This window comes from Macrosteles quadrilineatus, unplaced genomic scaffold, assembly GCF_028750875.1.
Source record: "Macrosteles quadrilineatus isolate MER2022 unplaced genomic scaffold, UCM_ALF_1.0 Scaffold_2__2_contigs__length_208266976, whole genome shotgun sequence".
Lineage (NCBI taxonomy): Eukaryota > Metazoa > Arthropoda > Insecta > Hemiptera > Cicadellidae > Macrosteles > Macrosteles quadrilineatus.
Window position 1 is genome coordinate 204,094,827 of NW_026542595.1, and position 19,777 is coordinate 204,114,603.

Here is a 19,777-nt window from a genome sequence, read left to right on the forward strand (position 1 = left end):
TATAAACTGTAGGTCCCTTAGTTGCCATTAGCTGTATGGACTATTAATTAACAGCTGTGTCTTTTAAGGAATATGTCAGCCTTAGTCACTAACAAGACTACAAGATCGCGCCACTCATCTCCATTCATACTTGGCTTAAAATACCTACTTTGTATGGTCGCCATTTCATTGAACAGTATTTCAAAGTTTTTAACTTAGCCTCAGTTCACCTTCACTGCAAGGACTTCTCCGAGTAAGAGCCGGCAAGGTTACATTAGACAGTTCATCGTCCTCCGAGTAGAACACTTTCACTAAGTCAATGACCTGTCAAACTGGTGTGTTCCTCTCAAATTATATGATTTAAAAACAGCACTTTTGCAAGCGCAAATCCCCAAAAACCTTGGTGATAAATTGTGGAGTGGCCTATACCCGGGAGTTCTTAGGAGTTAAAAGTTGGCGATTTTTTCTTATGATATCGGACTGTGAGTTCTTAATAGGCCTAGTTTGATTTACTCAGTAGAAAAATGTCTTAATTATAGTTTACAAGTTTGTGGACATTTTATAAAACACTTTTCGAAAAGGGTTGAAAGGCACGTTAGACCTACTGTATATTAAAAAATCTGTCTAATTTCAATTTAAATTAAAACTATGGGAAATTATTCTAAAAAGGAAAATAGCTTAAACTAACACTGAACGCAGTCCTATTTTTAAATGCATAACTTAGGTAGGAATTTTATCAACGTAATTTGTAAATAAAAACTGAAACCAATACTTAAATAACTAATTAAACAAATAAGTTGACTCCTACTTAGGTTTACTAGTAGGTAGCTTTAGCCATGACTAGTTAAATTAATGGCAATCATATATACAGGGTTTTTTATTTCAAGATTCTGAATCAACCACTTGACGGATTTTCATGATTTTTGTGTTAAAAAGGAAGATAATTTTGAGAACGAGGGAATGTCGAAGCCATAATTTTAGTTTATGGTTTCAGTTTTTAAGAAATTAAGTTTTAAATGTTTAAAAGAATAGCAGCCGACGCTAACATTCTCCCCTAGCTTTTAGTATAATACCATTTGCTTTTAACGTAACAGCTGTAAATTCAACATTCAGCATTTGGATGAAAATTAAATGTACGTAGAATTGACTTATTTTATACTACTAGGAGAAACCCGTCGAAATCGACGGTTAGGGGCCTCTTCGTTTATATATGGGCGTGCGACTTCATTGGCAACAAATAATGCAAATAAATGACATAGCAAAGTGGCATTTTCAAAAAGAAAGAATACTGTAAATTGGCTGTTACGTAAATATTAATGTTAAAATGCATTGTTAATCAACGTATCGTATAAAGGATGATGTGGTCTAGTTTAAAAGGAATATGGCCTTTCTGTCATTACAGTAGCTGATCAAATAGTATTTACTCATTGGGCCATTTTTTACAGCCAAAATGTCGTGTTATTTTCAAAAATGCTACCAACCCAGTGGGCCACGGTCCGTAATATAGGCCACTGCAAATAATTTGTCAAAGATAGGTACTGGTACCATTCTAGGCAAGGTTTCTTTCTGTGTTCGGATGTTGTTAGACACGATAAGAGCTCATCAATTTTTAAATCAGTAAATAACATTGCAAATACTTCTTTTAGACAATTCAATAGCTCCCAATTAACGTGTGTTGTTTAAAATACAATTTAAGAATTAACAGCTGTTTAATTCAAAAGTATTATCCACATGATGAAAATGTAAACAAATCTGTGGAGGGATCTTTAAATGCTTCTGGGGCAGAGCCCTAACGGGATTCACCTCGTGTTTCTTTTGGTAACTCATCTAGAGACCAAGACCTTTCTTTGGACACCTCTACCAAGTTTCTACGCCCAGTCGTTCTCTCAAATTAGTGGAGACAAAGTTTCCAATTAAATATTTAGATTTCCCCATGTTAATCTTATGGGAGAAAATCCAACTTTGATGGAAGATCCTGCCCAAACTAATAAAAATTTCAAAAAATTAAAAAGACTTTGCAAAACTACAGATCAGGGCCATTCTTTTGACACTTTAATTATCAAAATCGGTCAAAAAATGAGGGAGGAGTTCTGTTTACAAAAATCGGCTTAGCGTATTATATATATAGATATGTGTAATGCCATAATCATTAACCCTCCGAGTGTTATTTGTCGATGCAGCGACACATAACACACTTTGTGTAGTGTTTTGTGTCGCTGCAGCGACTCACAAACACTGTTTACGGCGAAGGCTCTACGACTGACAAAATCGGATTGAACTGGATCGAGTTAGGTATCGTTTTATTTTACAGATTCAGAGCTTTCTCCGGAGGTCTGTCTCTAAGCGCTATTCATTTTAGTTCCGAAAATATTGTAGCAGACAGCTGACGTGCGTATTTTTAAACAGCTTGATTAACCTCGGACCGATGACTGATGTGTTTTATTACGTTTATCATTGTTTTAGTGTTAAAAATCAAAAGTAGTGATATACGTGGTGCATTATAAGAAGATTTAAGTGATTTTGAAGGGCTGGTTGATGATCCTGAAGAAGTAGGTAGTGATATTGATGTAAATTATCAGCCAGATTCCTAGCTACATGTTAGGCTATGCATTCTTAGCTAATTGCTATGTAGCCTACTGAAATCTGTTTTTTGCCCATAACTTATTTATTTGCAAATCTACTTCCTTATATTATTATATATTTGTAATCCTCATAAAATTTAGAACAAAGTGGCTATTTTCAAATATTTATAGGCCTATAGGCTAATTTATACAATTTCATTGAGCGCGAACTTTTTTTTTTGAAAATTTTCCAAAATATTTTTTTTTTATCTAACATTTTTTTTTTAAACAAATGTTCCTTATGTTCTATGTATAATATTGAAGCCCATGATTTTCCAAACAAAAAGGCTATATAGAACAGTATAATTAACATTGTTTTCAAGCTTCTCAGATCCGTTTTAATAAAACCTTGCAAATGAGCAAAAAATAGGCAGACATTAAGGCCAAAACAACGGACACTCGGAGGGTTAATTTATTCGGTGAGAGAATGATAGTTTATTTAAATATAGGTACCGGTACTTCTATATATAGGCTACTAGATGTTCTAATTTTTTTTTTATCAGTCTTAATATTAAGTTTGTTTAGTGCAATATAATTTGTTATAACTTACAGCTGGTTGAATTAAAAAATGTTCTATAGAACTATGAGGTTAGTTTATTTACTCGTGATTTAGTTGTTGATTATAGGAAATAAGTAAGAATCTATAACCATTGCTGTATACGAATCGAAGCTCAAGAATCTTCAAAAGAAAGCTTATGAAAATTATTTTACTAGGCTACTCAACTTTTTGAGGAAAGGTTGGGAAAATAACAATGATCACATGTCACAATTCATCTTGGCAGCTTTTTCTTTAACTATAAATTTTGAACTGCTTAAACTATGCTTAAATTAGTAATAGACACACTATATAGGCCTACAGTTTTAATGGACCACTCGATTCCCGTACGTAGGACGGGCCAACAGCTTGTTTTTTTTTTATTCCTAATCGAATTTGGGCTCTTTTTAGTCCTCTTTAGTTTAGTACAAAGTGCAAGTTCAGCTGAGTGGCAATAATAAAGGACCAGCCGCCTCACCTTAAAAAAAGACTTGGGACCAAGGTCCACATAAGTTTGAAAAGTTAAAAACTTGTCAACAGCCAAGTATCTGAAGTCTGATTATTAACAGTAGGAGTAGCCTAGATTAATTATTGTGATTAGACCTGTGTCAAAATCCCCCCCCCCCCCCCATTCTGCAGACTAAGAGAATTTCCATACTTGGCTGGATTTCCACTAAAGTGTTCCCTTAATTTGATAAATTAAGTTATTTAAGTTACAATTTAAGGGAAAGAACGGTAAATCTAATTTATTTCAATAAAATAGGTTTGTTGCTACAAGTAAGGTACCGGTAACCTAATAGGCCTACTTAAGGTTTTTTCCCCTTGAAATGTTGATACTTAGTAAAGTATATAAAATAAACAAATTATTGGCCAAATTCTATTCATAGGCCTGCTTAGAATTGGAAAACCTAATTTTAACCCAATAAACCCAGACAATTCAATCCTAAAAAGATTGGGAGACTTCCGTAGGCCTATCTGTTGGCACTAACAACCGAATAAAATAACTTATCGCTCGATATACCGGTATCGATTATTCGATACCATCGAATGAAACAATCGATATTTTCATTCGGGGTACAGTTTCTTAACTCGGGCTATGCTTATATCGATTGAAACTATCGATTTGATTAAGATAGTAAATAAACCATCATAAGATTTTTTCATCATCAGCAAGTTTGGTTGGTTAGGTTATGACAGTTTAATTTCATAATAGATAGGCTATATTTTAAAATATCGATTAGCCTAACTTATTAATCAACAATTTCAATTCGATAGGCCTATTAGGCCTAGCATAGCCCAGTTAAGAAACTGCAAACTTACCCTCGTTCGGTTGTTTGTGCCAACAGATACGGAAGTCTACCCAAAAGATTCTAGTTTGTGGTATGAGCTTATTTGCGTTGTATTAAGATAAAACTATAACTCACTTACTATAAGCAAAACAACTATTCATAGGCCTATGGCTTACTGGATAAATAGGCTACAGTAACTAAAACGCAAGTAACTTAGTATATGACCTAGGCCTAACTGTATTCCTACTCACCTATTCTAAGTCCTACCACAGGTTTAGTTTTCTTCCCCAACACTGGTAGACACCTAGCGTTCACAAACTAATGTAAATGTTTATCAGCTGTCCAAAGGGCCATTTTAAGGAACTGGTGCCACTTAACGTCGTTTATATTTCAAATTGATAACGCACAGTGTACAGCTAAATACCACCTAGAATAGCAAAGCAATTATTGTTTTACTAATTTTACATTCGATTATTCTGTCCACTCGGTACTAGGCTACGGCACTAGAGCAACTGTCCGATTTCACGGTGACCAGTCACTAGTCAGTGACAGTTGACACAAAATAAATACAACACAAACACAATTAATAATTACTTCACAACTCTACAATCGAACAAATTAAACACAAATAATTAATGTGGACAGGAGTCTCCACCGACACAACAGAGAAGACATGACATGACAAGACGAAGACAATTAAATCGACACTATGAAAATGACAAATGACATGACATGAGCATGGGCTGGTCTGGTACTTTGTGGAGAAGAGAAGAATAGAAGATAGTTGCTCATTTGAGTAAAACCATTGAGTATATTATGCGTACGTGTATTAAGTATATACGTATGTACTCGATATACTCAAGCTCGGGTCAAAAAGAGTCACTTTACGCCCCAAAAAGAACCAATCATTTGCTTGAAGTGCTTTTTCATATACAACTTATTTTGTGCTTGTAGTTTGCACCCACAAGGTGTCCACAAGCAAATATACGAACCTATCAACCTAACATTCCTCAATAATCATATCCTATCCTATCACAATCCCAATCTTTAAAAAAAGTAAAAAGTAACGTTTAGTTAGTATGTTGTGCCTCCATGTGATTATGTGCAAGTACTCTTTTTATAATGCAATATTAACCCGAATATTGCAGAGGTCAGAGGACAATGGTGGAAGGAAAACGGCAGAGTGGCAGAGGACAGGAGATCCTGCAGCCCTGGAGGCACATGTTTGGCGATGGCGAGGCCAAAGCACGGCCGCCTTTAATTCCAGGCCGTGGCCTTCGAAGTGGCAACGTCGCAAGTGGTGTTGTAACAGCTGTTTTGTTTGGAAGCAGCTAATGGTATTTAGGAAAGATTGGTTACTGGACTAGCCTATGACAATATTGACTCTGCTTAAAAATGTACAGATATAGATTTTTAATTCATGTTGTTTCTGTTTTCAATTCTGTATCAGTTATTTTCAATAATTTAATAAATTTATCTTCATAAATTTAAATTTTAATCAATAAAGTGCAAATTAATGAGCTGATGTCACCTGTGAGCCACGTTATCTTATGGGACGTCTGGCGCTAGCCAACACCACTTGCGACGTTGCCAATTCTACCAGGCTTAAAATATAAAGTCATTGGAAAACGTATAATTCTAGTGCATTATGAAATATCCATTAAAAGATTATTATAAATAAAAAATTCCTTCAACATCACATGATACAGAAAAGGAAATACAATGTGTCATAGCAGGTGACAAATTAAAAAGTCCTGAAACTTGCCATGCAAAGAGTGAAAACCGAACAGCACACTCGGCAAACCATCATAGTAAAAAAAAGTACTTCCATATTATTTTTTTAGTTTAAAAAATTAATCAATAGTTTCAATTGGGCTAGCCAGGAGGAGACATTCCACGCCCCTTTTGATCTGTTTACTTGGAAGGTTGCGGGCTGTACAAGAGAACATTGAATAGTTTAAGGCTTACAATGTCATAGTTTTTTTTTTTGTAATTTCTTAAGCCTAACATAGGGTACCGTACATTTACATCCTGTTTACTTCTCACATTGTACGAGTGGATGTCGCTCCTGAGCTCGAGAGCGCCCACCTCCTCCTTAATTTTGATTTTGATGAAGGTCTGAAAGATAAAAAAAAATTTAAACTGTCATGATGAGGGATTTAGCCTTAAAGATAGGCTCACAGTGATCCAGGCGCTTTCCTCCTGCTACTATTCTTATAGCCTTTTTTTAGAAGTAGGACCCTCTCAACTTCAGGAGTGGCACCCCAAAGTCTTAGTCGATATGTGATGATGCTCTGGAAAAAGGCCACATACGCAGTCCTTAACCAGCCTTTTGGTACACACAGTACCTTAACTTACAAAGTAAGTGCACAACTCTTAACTCACGAGTCGGCTAGCAGAACCTAGCACGTTTAAGATTAAGTTGGAATTCCTTTTTTATGTGAAGGTATCTCGACTTTGTTTCGTCGGTTGGTGAATTTCTATATGTCATAGGCTAGAAGCTTCCATTTTTTAAGTGTAGCAAGTTTGGGTCTTTCCAATAAGGAAAACTAGGTTTTTTGGGCTTAACACGAGGTCGCCTGGCCCTTTTAGGGAAACACTCACAAACACTCATGTTAAGAGGAAAGTCTTAAAAAAGTGTATAAAGTTTCCACAAGTCTTATTTCCACAAGGCGGAAATAGTCCGCAATGCCAATCTATTTTTAATTAGAATGTTTATGTTCAGATCACCCCCCAAGATAACATGGTTTGTTTTCCCTTCCCATGACAGTCTTTCAAGGCTATCTAAACAGAGCAGGGTCTCCATCAGGGGACCTATAGATACCTATTACTGAATTACATTTATGTCCAGCAATTTTAAGCAAACATACTCGTGGTGCAACTCACGACCAAAAGAACATTTTTATTTACATTTTATTTTTCTACATTATTCATTTTTCTAAAAATGTTTATGCATGTTTACTATTGTCTAGCAAGATGAATCTGTATCTGGCTTATATATTTTTATAAATATTTATCTTGTAACTTGAATCTCATGTATTGTTGACTGTAAAAATTGTGTTTACCGTATAAATAAATAAACACACATCGATCACCGTAACCGAGTCCATAATACAGGGGGCTCCTCTCCAAAGAAAACAACATCACAGTTTTTTTTATGGAGGGTCTACAAAAAGCTGAAATAGGAAATAGGGGAGAACCCACTTAAATTCACTAGCTTGATTTGCTCCTCATTCTGCCATTTCTGTAAAACACAACAGTTTGTATTCAACAACAGCAAGTGTCTTCTCTAGTTCCGGTAGGTATAATACCATTGACTATCTATATACCTTAACAGGTTATGGTATATGATGGTCAAAGGTAATATCATTGATAGTCAATATGGTTAATAAGCAACCTAAATTCCAAATAAAATGTAAAATATTGAACCACACGACTGCATTGTGTATACCGAGCAACAGCAATGCCAAATTTGGTAAAAAAGTTCAGCTAGTCAGCTCCCAGCTGAGCTGTTGCTGATGCCTAATGCCATAGATTAAACATACTCCCTTGTTTAATCTATGCTAAGGAAGGCCAACACCCAACACCGAATGAACACCCGACTGCCGTTGTTTTGTCAGTTGTTTTGTTTATGTTTGTTGCTGCTACTTTTGTGCTACTGCTACTGATATCATCAAACCTATCCTACTACTTTGTATCTGTTAGGTTAAGTTATATTTTATTAAATTTTTCAAGCAGAAGTGACCTAAAAATTTATCATTTGGTATACATTTCCCGCAAAGAAAATGACAACTTTAAGGCCGTTCACTTGCAACGATCTGTTAAAATACAATAAAGTGTAAGTTTATTTTTACCTTTAATAAATTGTTGTAAAGTTAGGTTACCTATCGAAACTCTTCTCTTTCACCGATAAATCAGTAATGGTGTGAAACTTTGATATAGGCCACTCTATCATATTTATAAAAAATATAAAACCAAAATAGGCCTAGGCCCCCCCTAGATATCAATTTATGGCCAAGGCCTAAGTTATTCCTTGAACTTATTTGCCTAAGTTAAGTTACTTTACATTTGGATCAAATTCAATTCAAATAGGATTCTATTCTTTAGTTATGCATTTATTTGTATAATGGTACAACAAAAATATAGTGTCAAAGTTAACAAAAAGAAATAGTCCTCCCTAGGTAATGACAATAATCCAATAGCCTATATACAAAAACAGATACACTAAATTTGTCTAAATTAATAGTAGCCTAAGTTTACTAATAGGGTCTAGTTAATTTAATTTTTATGGTAATGTAAATAGCCTACACTTATTAATTCATTTTCTTATCCATTGATTAGACTTTTACTCAAGAACAATTTTAGGCCTACTCTTAACTTTGTGGTTTACAAAAAAATCAGTTTAAGAATATGGAGCTTATTTTACCAAATATTCTTTCAAGTCATTCTTAAACTTTTATTTATGTTTAGTTCAACAAGAAATTACTTTGGTAACTTAGATGAAACAAAAATGTAGTTCCCATATATTCTGTTTTCTTTTTTAAAAATTCTTCAAATTGTGTGGTTCTACCGGTCTATTTAATCTGGCGTTCTACTGTGAAGGTTGTTTAGAAAATTTTGATTTTCTCCCTGTTTTACATACATTAGCTACTGTCTCTACAACGTAGAGAGCATAAAGGGTTAGGATTTTTGTGGAAATAAATAAATGTTTAACAGATTGATCCCTTTTCAAATTACTGTATAGCCATATAAAATACATATATAATTCTTAACACGTTTTTTTGTTTCCGCAATATTTTAATCTAAATTTGTCTTAGTTGTTGCTCCGTAAATGCTTATTCCTTGGGACAGGTGAGAATGAATTAAAGAATAATAAACTGTTTTAAATGTTTCTAATTTAACTTATCAAGTAATTTATTTCCACACTAACACAATTTTACAAAAAGGTAACATAGGCCTACAGTCATAAAATCGTAGGTAAAACTTTGTGATAATAACTTAACTTATAAAAATTTTTTGCCCTGGTAAGCTAGGTACGAGCCCGGAATTGTTTTTCACATTAACTTATTTCAGGCTACTTAGACCTAAGTTAGGGGTTACTGCATATAATCTCTTAGATACAATCCATTGGTGGTTTGAACCATAGACAAAAAGAAATAAATACCCAGGATCTCAGGAACCGTAGTAGCTCTACCACTAAAAACTTATCAAAACAGTATTTTCAATATCAATCTATGACTTCTCTACTTTCGATGAGCACATCATAACTTATGCCTTTATTGTTTTCATTCATAGAGTGTATTTAATGTTGGCCTAGTGTAACTCAATCAGAAAGTATCAAAAACAACCTAACCCACATGATTCAATAGCAATAAAACTGAGAAGTTAGGCCTAAGTAAATCACATAAAAATAGAATGTAGAAAGTTACCTAGGTAGTTTATGTTTTGAGTTTTGCATACTAACTTAGGTCACTAATTTTCAGCCTTCAAGTAAGTTCCTAATAATAAAAGGTTAAATTACCTGTGTCCGCCAGTCGATCCTTATGTGCTGTGTCCTATTACAGGATATGCATTTCGGCAGAATAAATTGCCATCATCAGTCCTAATATAAGATCTTGATCTTCCCCGTTGGGTGCGTCTTGAAGTTTTGAAACACGTACACGAACTTTACACTTACCACATAATATAGGTATATACATTACGAATAAAAGACAGACTGGTAGACCATTTATCAAGAGGTTTAAAGAACACCTTCCCAAAAATATTTTAACACTGCGACGCTACTTTCTGCACTGGGAAAAAAATATTAAAAGTGCAGTCAGTCGCAACCGTTTGCCGGGGATAGCTCAGCCTACAATGGCTGGGTAAAGTTCCAGGGTCTGCGATAAGGTCAGGGAAACCACTAGGCCAAAAGCCGGGTCTAACCGGTATAGGACTGGCTCATACACGGGCACTGTGAACAAGTCAAAAACAAGTCACCAAAACAAACGTGCAATAATCACCACCAGGCCTACGCCGATTCTCCACACTCCTAGGGGGTCGTTGCTGACTACGCAACTCGGGCTTCGTCCTAACTATCCAATAGTTAAGCCCAGAGTGCCTAAAACACGGTGAGTTACACGACGACTTGCCAATAAAAACCACAATGCGAGTTATCACCAGGCGGGGTCTACTAGGCCACTAAACTGCAATACACAACTCTAATGCCCAAGCTAAGAATCAACCAGTTTACTCAATAATAATACCGTATAATAATACAAGTGCACTAAAGGCAGAGTGACTGCACCACTAGTAGCTGGTCTCAATAAATACCAAGCAAAACTAGATGTCAATTGCACTACTATTAAATTATTGAGCTACTTAGTAATAGATAAATAAATATTAAATACGTTCCAAACACTAGATAAATATATTATCTGATAGCCGGTACTCCGCTATCCAAGCTACCAAGATAACGTGTTGGATTACCAAACAAGCTGTTCAGGTTAAATTAAAATAATCAAATGAGTAAACAATAACAACCCTACTACTGCTACTGCTACTACCAACTTTATGTTACTTAGCTGGGCTTCTGTTAATGAGTGAAAATTTAAAAACGTACGTTTTCAGGAAAAACACTTTGCAAATGTTTTCCCCCTTTTTTCAAAACTTTTATTATATTTTTGATTTCATTAACATTTAAAGTTTCATAAAATGTCCATGGTAACGCAATATCTTTGGTAGTTTTTTTTAAAAAAGAGCATCTTTAGTGGAAAAACACAAAATCCTGTCACGACCATAACAGACGTTTAAATGAATATTAAAAATAGTTAATATTATTTTTATAACTATGTTTTGCTATAAACTAATTTACTTTTATGACCATTATACATTAAAAAGGTCACTGAGCTTTTAGTATATTTGGTATTTCTAGAAAAAAATAAAAAACTCAAAAAAATTGAAAAAAAGCCAATACAATCTTTTTAAGTTTGTATAACTCCAAAAAAACTTACCTGAGACCCGAAAAATCGTTATGTTTGCATAGAGGCGTGCTTCTTTTGTGTATAAAACATTGAAATATGACGATATTTTAATTTTTGAAATTTTTATGATAGAAATCATAAACGTGATGGTCAGGGACAAGCGGTACGGTCGTGAATTTTCTAAAAAAATCTAAATCTTTCTAAACAATCCTCTAATTATACTGTTAGTTATAATAAAAATATGTGTTTCAATTGAACTAAACTGTTCAAATTACAATTATATTAAAGTTATTGTCACGACCAAACACACTATAATCCATAAGGCTGGATAGGTCGTGAAAAAACCCGCGATGGTCGTGAAACTTTGGTCGTGAAATTACGTGTTATTTGGCTCTGTTCTGGCGGTAGCTCTGCACCTCATGTTCGAGGATACAAAGTGGACTTCTAGGTTAATCTAGCAATTGATATATCTTATAAACAAAAATTAACACCATATCTACTTCATCGAATGACTATGTACGGTCATGGACACACCAAAATTACAAAAAACACAACCTTTCCTGTATTTATCTTGTAATTCCTCCTTTCAACTCGAAACGACCGGCACTACAATCCTGACGTACACCCCGAACTAGTCTCTAAAACCAACTGACTCCATCAACGCCAGGCTTGCCACTGTCGTGCTCCAAAGTTGAAAATTTTTCCCAAATGGTCGTGACGCCAAATCGAGGGACAGCCTTATTATGTCATGGTAGTCAGTTTGCAATGACAATAAAATTACATTATGCTCCTTTTTTGTAAGTTTAATAACCATTGATGACATAAAAATATGGCTTTATATATTTCGGCATGAATAATTAGTCTAAAAACAGCGTGAAAGTTGGAAAATGTACCCTAGGGACACGTCATGGTCGTGAATTTCGAGACTTTAAAAATACGAAAAAAATACCTAGAACCTATTTAAAACCAAATAAATGTGTGTAACATGTTGCCCCCGTCCCAAAAAATATTAAAACACATAATAATAAACTACAAATTTAGTAGCTACGAAGTAAAAGGCCAGGGACATGAAAACGTACGTTTTTAAATTTTCACTCTAATATGCTAATATTATTAGCTAGAGATATAAAGTCAATGCTACTAGCCTACTGGCCACGTGTTTCCAACTACGCACGCTAAATCGTGCAGCCTAGGTTTGTCGGGCCTCGGAGTTATTAGTAATATAACTAACTCTTGGTACAACGCAAAATAATAACTACTACTGTCAATAAATTATATTATTTGCGCTCTAGCACCAGCCCAGAACCGTCAGGAATACACTTTAATATTATTCCTGACTAATATAAATCCTAACTACCGTCAGGCTTTGACCAGCACGGTTACAACTCTAACTCTCGCAATCAAATCAGATATTAATATTATCAACTCTTAAACCAAAATGTAAGTAACGTCGTCCACTCACCAATAGTGGGTCTGTACCCAACTTACACCAATACTCGGCGCGATCACACCACCAAAGTACTCCGACACCACTGTCACGTACACTCCTCTCTACGTACACCGTACACCACCGACGTCTCAGCCAGACACCAACACTGCCTTCTTCACTGTCCGGGATCCACCACTAGAATGTCCGTCCTAGGCTATCCTGAACATCTAGGATATCCCAGGCTTCTCGGCACTGATAAGCCGGGTCAAAGGGCGCTCGCTAGCTTCGCCGCCGCCGCTAGCTCACCTCAACAATCGGTGCGCGGCCAAATAGCAAAAATATACCCCCCTAGGGAAAATAGCTCGTTACAACACAACAATCCAATTTTGCCGAGCACCTAATTAGCAGCAATAACAGTTATTCCAGCCTAAATGAAAATTTAAAACCTTTACACATTTGTAAAAAAAGTCGAGTAATGTCAGCACTAGAGCCATATGAAATTTATAGAGCATATAAAACCATCCCCCACAACCTCCTGAACGATAAAAGTACACTACAATCCAACATATTATTCGAATCATTGTTAAAATTGAATGAAACGCCACCTGTAGCTACAAAGGACAGAGACAGGACAAAGGTCAACTCTGCAAGTAACGTCTGACCCCAGTCCAGACTCGACACACGACCGACGCGCGTCTGTCTACATGTCCGTAGTAACTAAAATAAAAGTAGGCCTACAGTGTATTTGTCTTTTATTCGTAATGTATATAAGTGTTAAGTTCGTGTACGTGTTTCAAAACTTCAAGACGCACCCAACGGGGAAGATCAAGATCTTATATTAGGACTGATGATGGCAATTTATTCTGCCGAAATGCATATCCTGTAATAGGACACAGCACATAAGGATCGACTGGCGGACACAGGTAATTTAACCTTTTATTGTATGTCGTACCGATCCGGAACAACAACAAACAACATAAAATGAAGTTCCTAATTCATATTAACTTACAACATTAATGAATAAAATACCCCCGCCGCAGCAAACCTGCAGACTAAGCGAATTTCCATTTGCCTGATTGGATTTAGACTAAAATGTCTCCTTAAAAATATCACATTTATTCCCTATTTAAATAGAATCAGTTTAACACATACTTAGGTTTGCTGCAACAGGGAGGGTAAAAGTGTTTTTTTTATGTAAAATGTTAATAGTTAGTAAGAAATAAAAACATTTTCCAAATTTGGGCAAAATATGTTAATAAACAAGCACACTACAATGGTTTACTTATTCTCCATAAGAATAACATGGGAATTTTAAATTAACAATTTTTTGGAATTTTCTCCGTAACCATTAGGCGCATTATAACGCTTCAATATACTAAATTATTTGTTTTTTTAAGCTCTACAAAATAGTTTGGAAAGAAATTTCAAAATTTTATGTTTTTTGGGTCAAAAATAGGAAAAACCCATTTTTACCCCATAAAAGCCCCCATAAACCCCTGTTCCCATGGTCTGATCATGCTGGTTCGCGAACTCGTTCGAATAAACGTAGGTTTACACGTTTGTACCAAATTTCATCAAAATCGGATCATTTTTGCTTGAGTTATCGCGCTAACGGACACATATATATATACGGTATATATAAATATATATTTTGTTATTGTATACATCAATGAGGGCTACTTTAAATCAACAACAACAACATTACTGTAGTACTGGTACTGGTACTGTGGTATTTTGATTTGCTTAGTAATAAATATATATATATATGAATTTGAACGGATGGTGTTTTTGGCCTCTAGGGACCTCAAAACGAAAAAAAAATCGGTTCCGGGTCCAGGTCTTACCATGAGTACTACGGTAATAGCTTATTCCCTATATGGGAAATTCGCTAAAAGATGGAAATAATTATAAGAGTTTAAAATAACAACTTTTAAATACTGTAGCCTAATAAGGACCAATAAAACATCTCTAATAATGGATTTTTCTTTTCAGGAACATGGATCCGTTAACTGAAACTGTATCCTTTAAAACAAATTACAAAAAACTCGTAAGATTTTTTGTCTTTTGGGTGAATGAATCTTTTCTTTTATGGTAAATCCGGAATTGAAGGTATTACTTCCTCCTCCTCTGTACTGTAGGCCTACACCTCATCCAAGTCACATTGTGCGTCATAGCGTATTTGTGGATCGTCTTCATCTGGTGGATTGGTGCATGAAACACCTTTACAGTGGTAGCAAATTGTTGTACATTTGACTCTGTTCTTCCTACAAGTGCAACCACTGTTACACCCTTTTGCACACATACATGAGATTGTGTTAAGAAGCTCTGGTGGTGCATGCAGCTTTAACATTTGTTGGATTTGGAAGTATCTCATGCTTAGATGACTTCCAGCCCCAATCAGTAGGCAATCACAGCCACTAAATGCACGTAGAAACAGGATGTTGCTTTTAACGGTCTAAGAGTATTTGAAGCTCATTGGGGAATTAATCTTATTGTTGGACTGAGTGATTATTTTGTGGCGATTATTTCATCTGCCGATCTGTGCATCATCTATTAGAATTGAAGCGCACACACAGGCGATCGAGAATTGCGCAGATTTTGAAATCTGCATTTTGCTGCAGATTCATAGGCGAGGCGATTGTCGCCCAGAAATCTGTGATGTACATGTTGTTATTAGTCTGCGCACATGGTTGACTAAAAAATCGGCCAGTCGCTCGTTTCGTTGTTCTCCTCAGGAGTCAGTCAAAGTTTCAGCATGAGTTGTGTTGTCGTAGTTTTTCTTGCTTTTTACCATGGCAGTGGCAGAGTTTGATACTGAACTATTTATAAATGAAATAGAAAAAAGGACGCGGCTCAGGGCCGTCCGAAGGGGGGGGGGACCGGGGCAAGCTGCCCCGGGCGCCGTGGCTGAGGGGGCGCCACGCAGCGGCTAGTTGTATGAACATAGTATTAAAATATGCGAATGGGACTATTACTTGGGGGGGAGTGGGCGCCACAACCACGTTTGCTCCGGGCGCCGCCAACCCTAGGGACGGCCCTGACGCGGCTTAACATTGTGTGTCTTGTGAGAGAATCATCAAATATAACAATTTTGTTTGAAAATTATGATGATATTGTACAGGTTTTGTTGAGCTTTATATTTTTTCTTAACTATGTCAGTATGGAATATCCTTCTACATGCAATATCTTGCTCACTGGCCCGAATACTTCCAAGTTGTTGAGGCACCCAATGGAGAAATTATGGGATACAGTAAGTTATGATTTTCCAATTTTATTTTTTGTGACACTATTAAAATTTGTTGAGGAATGGTTGCAGAGATAAAGTTCTGAATATCCATAGAAAAAAACTGTGTGTTTAAAAACGAAAAAATTGTGTTTCCCCCCAAAAAAATGGAAATTTAATTGTGTTTTCCAATGGTAGAAACTACTCTCAAGTATCTAAATTTGGCCTAAACGGATTTTTTCGCCTAGTTTCCGCAAATTCAATAAGGCGTTCCCTTAAACTCACTGCGAGCAGCTACATTTAAAATAGGTTTATCATGCAAGTAATTTGGTTCTTTTTCATTTGAACGATAGGCCTACTGGTGTTTGGCTGGAATCATGTTCACTAAGGTCAGATGCAAACTGTTGTATTCAAACTTGGCGCAACGCTAACAAGCATACTTAAATGAATACTCATTATCTATCTGCTATGTTTATGCAACATAAATGTTTGTTGACTCCAGTTGTACCATGTTTCAGTTATGGGCAAGAGTGAGGGCCATGGTGAGAACTGGCACGGCCATGTTACAGCCCTCACCGTATCTAACATGTACCGGAGGCTCGGCGTGGCGGCAACACTCATGAACTCTCTGGAGAAAATATCTGAAACGTGAGTTGCACCTCGACCTGACGGTACAAAGTCTCAATTTCAATTACTTCCTTGAATGATACAAATTACTTTACTAACAACTCTAATTTGTTGCAGAAAGCGTTGCTACTTTGTGGATCTGTTTGTCAGGGTCAGTAACATAGTGGCTATCACCATGTATCAGGCCCTCGGCTATATTGTGTATCGAACTGTGTTGGAATACTACTCAGGAGATCCTGATGAGGACGCCTACGGTATGTGCATGTTTTATACCAATTTCTCAAGTTTGAAGACATACTTTATAGTTTTTTATATATTAGAAACTACTTCCAAGTCCAGTTATATTAGAACTACATCGAAGTCCCCAAATCGGTATACTGTACAATGATCGTCTTCTACAATCGTAGACAAATATTTGTTAAGTGAATATAAGTTAAATGCCTGTATATTTTGGTAACACAAATGGTTGTAGTAGCAACTAGTTTCAGCTCAACAATGGAGCTCAATATAAACCAGGCATTACAAGGATATTGTCACTTCTTCTGAAGGTCGTCACAGCTCACACATATAATTTACAAAACTTTGAAACATTAAAAACACAATACAACGACACGATTGGCAGAAGTTTACGTTTAGTCTCAGAATCTAGTTGAAACTAGTTGCTGCCGCAACCATTTGGATTACCAAAAACACAGGTATTTAACCACTTATATTGTACATTGGTAATCCGGAGGCTATTCATATTGAAAGATTAAAATATTTGTGACCATCCACCACAATGTTGGCAACACCTGCGATTATCTCCTGTGATCACATTCTTCCTACTGCATAATCTTAGGAGGAAACCAACAGAATTGTTAATGGTTGATAATTTTTCTAAATTCCCCAATTCACGTTTAATTCTCAGACTTTTTCCTGGTCAGCATTTTCTATAAATACCATTTAGTACAGGTATATCAGCTAATATTAGTATAAACCATATATTATTCTTACATTTTCAGATATGAGGAAGGCCTTAAGCAGAGACAAGGAGAAGAAGTCCATAATTCCTCTAGACCACCCTGTCAGACCTGAGGAAGTTGACTGATATATATAAAAAGGGCGTTATCAGTTATTTGAATTGATTGTGTTATTTTAACTTATTTGAACTTTTTTAATTGTGTCTAAGTTAATTTGTTTATTTTCTAAAAGGAAATGAATATAATTCAATTTTGTTGTTTTTTTTTACTTAGGTTTTAATTGGTCAAAGAATGAATTTAATTTGTTTCATGAAAAATTAGAACAGAATATAATTTTTTCCTATCTTTATATAGTTTTATGATCTTAAAGATAATTAATATGGAAAGTGTTTGGAATGTTTGAATTTTATTGACTGTTTACTATCACTATGTAATCTATCCATGCAATTAAATAGATTTAAATAAATGGCATCAGCAATCTGACACATACTTTCTCCCATTAGCTTGTCAACAACCTTTTTCATGGGTTTTAAGCTGTGGGAGTAACTATGATATTTTAAATAGGAAAAATCACAACAGTTGGAATAACTTTTGAACCGTAATTTTTACAGCTATGGTAGTTCAGAATTTAAAGGGCTATAACATACAAAAATTTTATAAAATTCGTTCAGGCTATTTTTGAGAAAATTCAAATGTTCTGTTATTTTATGGGAAAATCGTTAAAAGTCCAAATACAAAATTTAAAAACCCTGGAGATACCATGGATTAGTCCCTAACATACCAAATTTCATCAATATCTGACCACATGCTTGGTCTGTAGCTCTATACACCTCCACACACACCGACATCACTTCGAAAACCCCTTTTTTGAGTCCAGGGGGATTTTAATTTTATTTTTGATGAAAAAAAATGGTATAAGGGGAGAAGTAAAAATGCTTCCTTATATCTACAGCTGACATTTGGTGTTAATGTAATGATTTTATGCTAACATAACTTGGACGGGTAGCGTCGTTCTGTAATCCAGCTACTAGGTCACGAATTGTGGATATTTATAGGCATGCACTGTGGATGTGATGCTCCCTGGTGTGGATTAACGTCTGCACTAGTGACTTTCCGCAGTACTATCCTGATAATTAAACCAATTCGTCGATTACAAGGTAAAAATGTGGTTCATATTCCACTATAAACTGTAGGTCCCTTAGTTGCCATTGGGCTATTAATTAACAGCTGTGTCTAAGTAAAATGTCGGCCTTAGTCACTATAGTTCGGCCGCTTAGAAAGCGACCTCCTCCAGCATTGGTTTAGCATTAGCGCGCAGGTCGTTTTCTAAGCGGCCGAACTATAACAAGATTAGGCCACTCATCCCACACACTCATATTTGGGTTAAAATATGCACATAGTGGCGTCCCCATCTTAAACAATTGATAATTGATTAATTTTATATGTATCATTTTCTTATTGCATTTGATAATTTTCTTTTTTTAATCACCTCAACAGTCATAGATTGTATAAAGCCTTGTTGATATTAAGTCTGTTGAATGTATCAAAATAACTTGGACTTTAGTAAGATTATATTATAATTTGTACCATTGTACTACTGACTAAATAAATCAAAATTAATCTTGTGTAGTTAGTATTTAAAATATTTTGTTGATCCTTTCTATTCATCCCTCTCCATTTTGAATAAACTCAACAGAATATTTTTACTTTAAGAATTTGCAGATTGTTTCTAGAAAAATTATTGGGTGTTATTTTTACCGATAAGAAAAGTTTGCTACAAAAAAAAGTAAGCATGAGGTATACAAAAAAATTTACAGTAGGGATGTGGAACACAGCATAATCAGATGGAGGACAAATGTTTCTTACCGTATAGTTGAGGGTAACTAGTTTAGTTTATTATTTGTGTCAACAACCTTTCAGAGGAAGTGACAGAAACATGACTCAGGGTTCGTCTCAACTACAGTAGTTACCTTATAGCATCTTAGAGAGCCAAAGTGGAGGAATTTATATATTTTATTCTCAGTTACATATTGCCACCTTGGCCGTAGAGAGATATTTTGTATACATAAATACTACAAAAATCTTGTGCTGGCACAGGCTTGAAATATCAGTAAAAATTCAAAATAAACAAAGTTTATTTACATAACTATTTA

General features: G+C 35.4%; 2 protein-coding genes across 3 annotated transcripts in view; one reads left to right on the top strand and one right to left on the bottom strand.

Moving 5' to 3' along the window:
- LOC128985728 (protein FAM13A-like) overlaps positions 1-5,097 on the bottom strand; it is a 64,805-nt gene extending 59,708 nt beyond the window's left edge. For both annotated transcript variants that reach the window (XM_054405540.1, XM_054405538.1), the window contains exon 1: positions 4,676-5,097. The gene's annotated coding sequence lies outside the window, so the exon portion shown is untranslated. The remainder of the gene's footprint in view (positions 1-4,675) is intronic.
- Positions 5,098-8,101: 3,004 nt separating this feature from the next.
- On the top strand, positions 8,102-19,253 carry LOC128987793 (N-alpha-acetyltransferase 20-like). Its single transcript, XM_054408819.1, has 6 exons — positions 8,102-8,262; positions 14,808-14,832; positions 15,975-16,065; positions 16,557-16,686; positions 16,783-16,919; positions 17,667-19,253. The coding sequence occupies exons 1-6, from the start codon at positions 8,210-8,212 to the stop codon at positions 17,750-17,752; spliced, it is 522 nt and encodes a 173-aa protein (XP_054264794.1). The 5' UTR covers positions 8,102-8,209; the 3' UTR covers positions 17,753-19,253.
- The last annotated feature ends 524 nt before the right edge of the window (positions 19,254-19,777 follow it).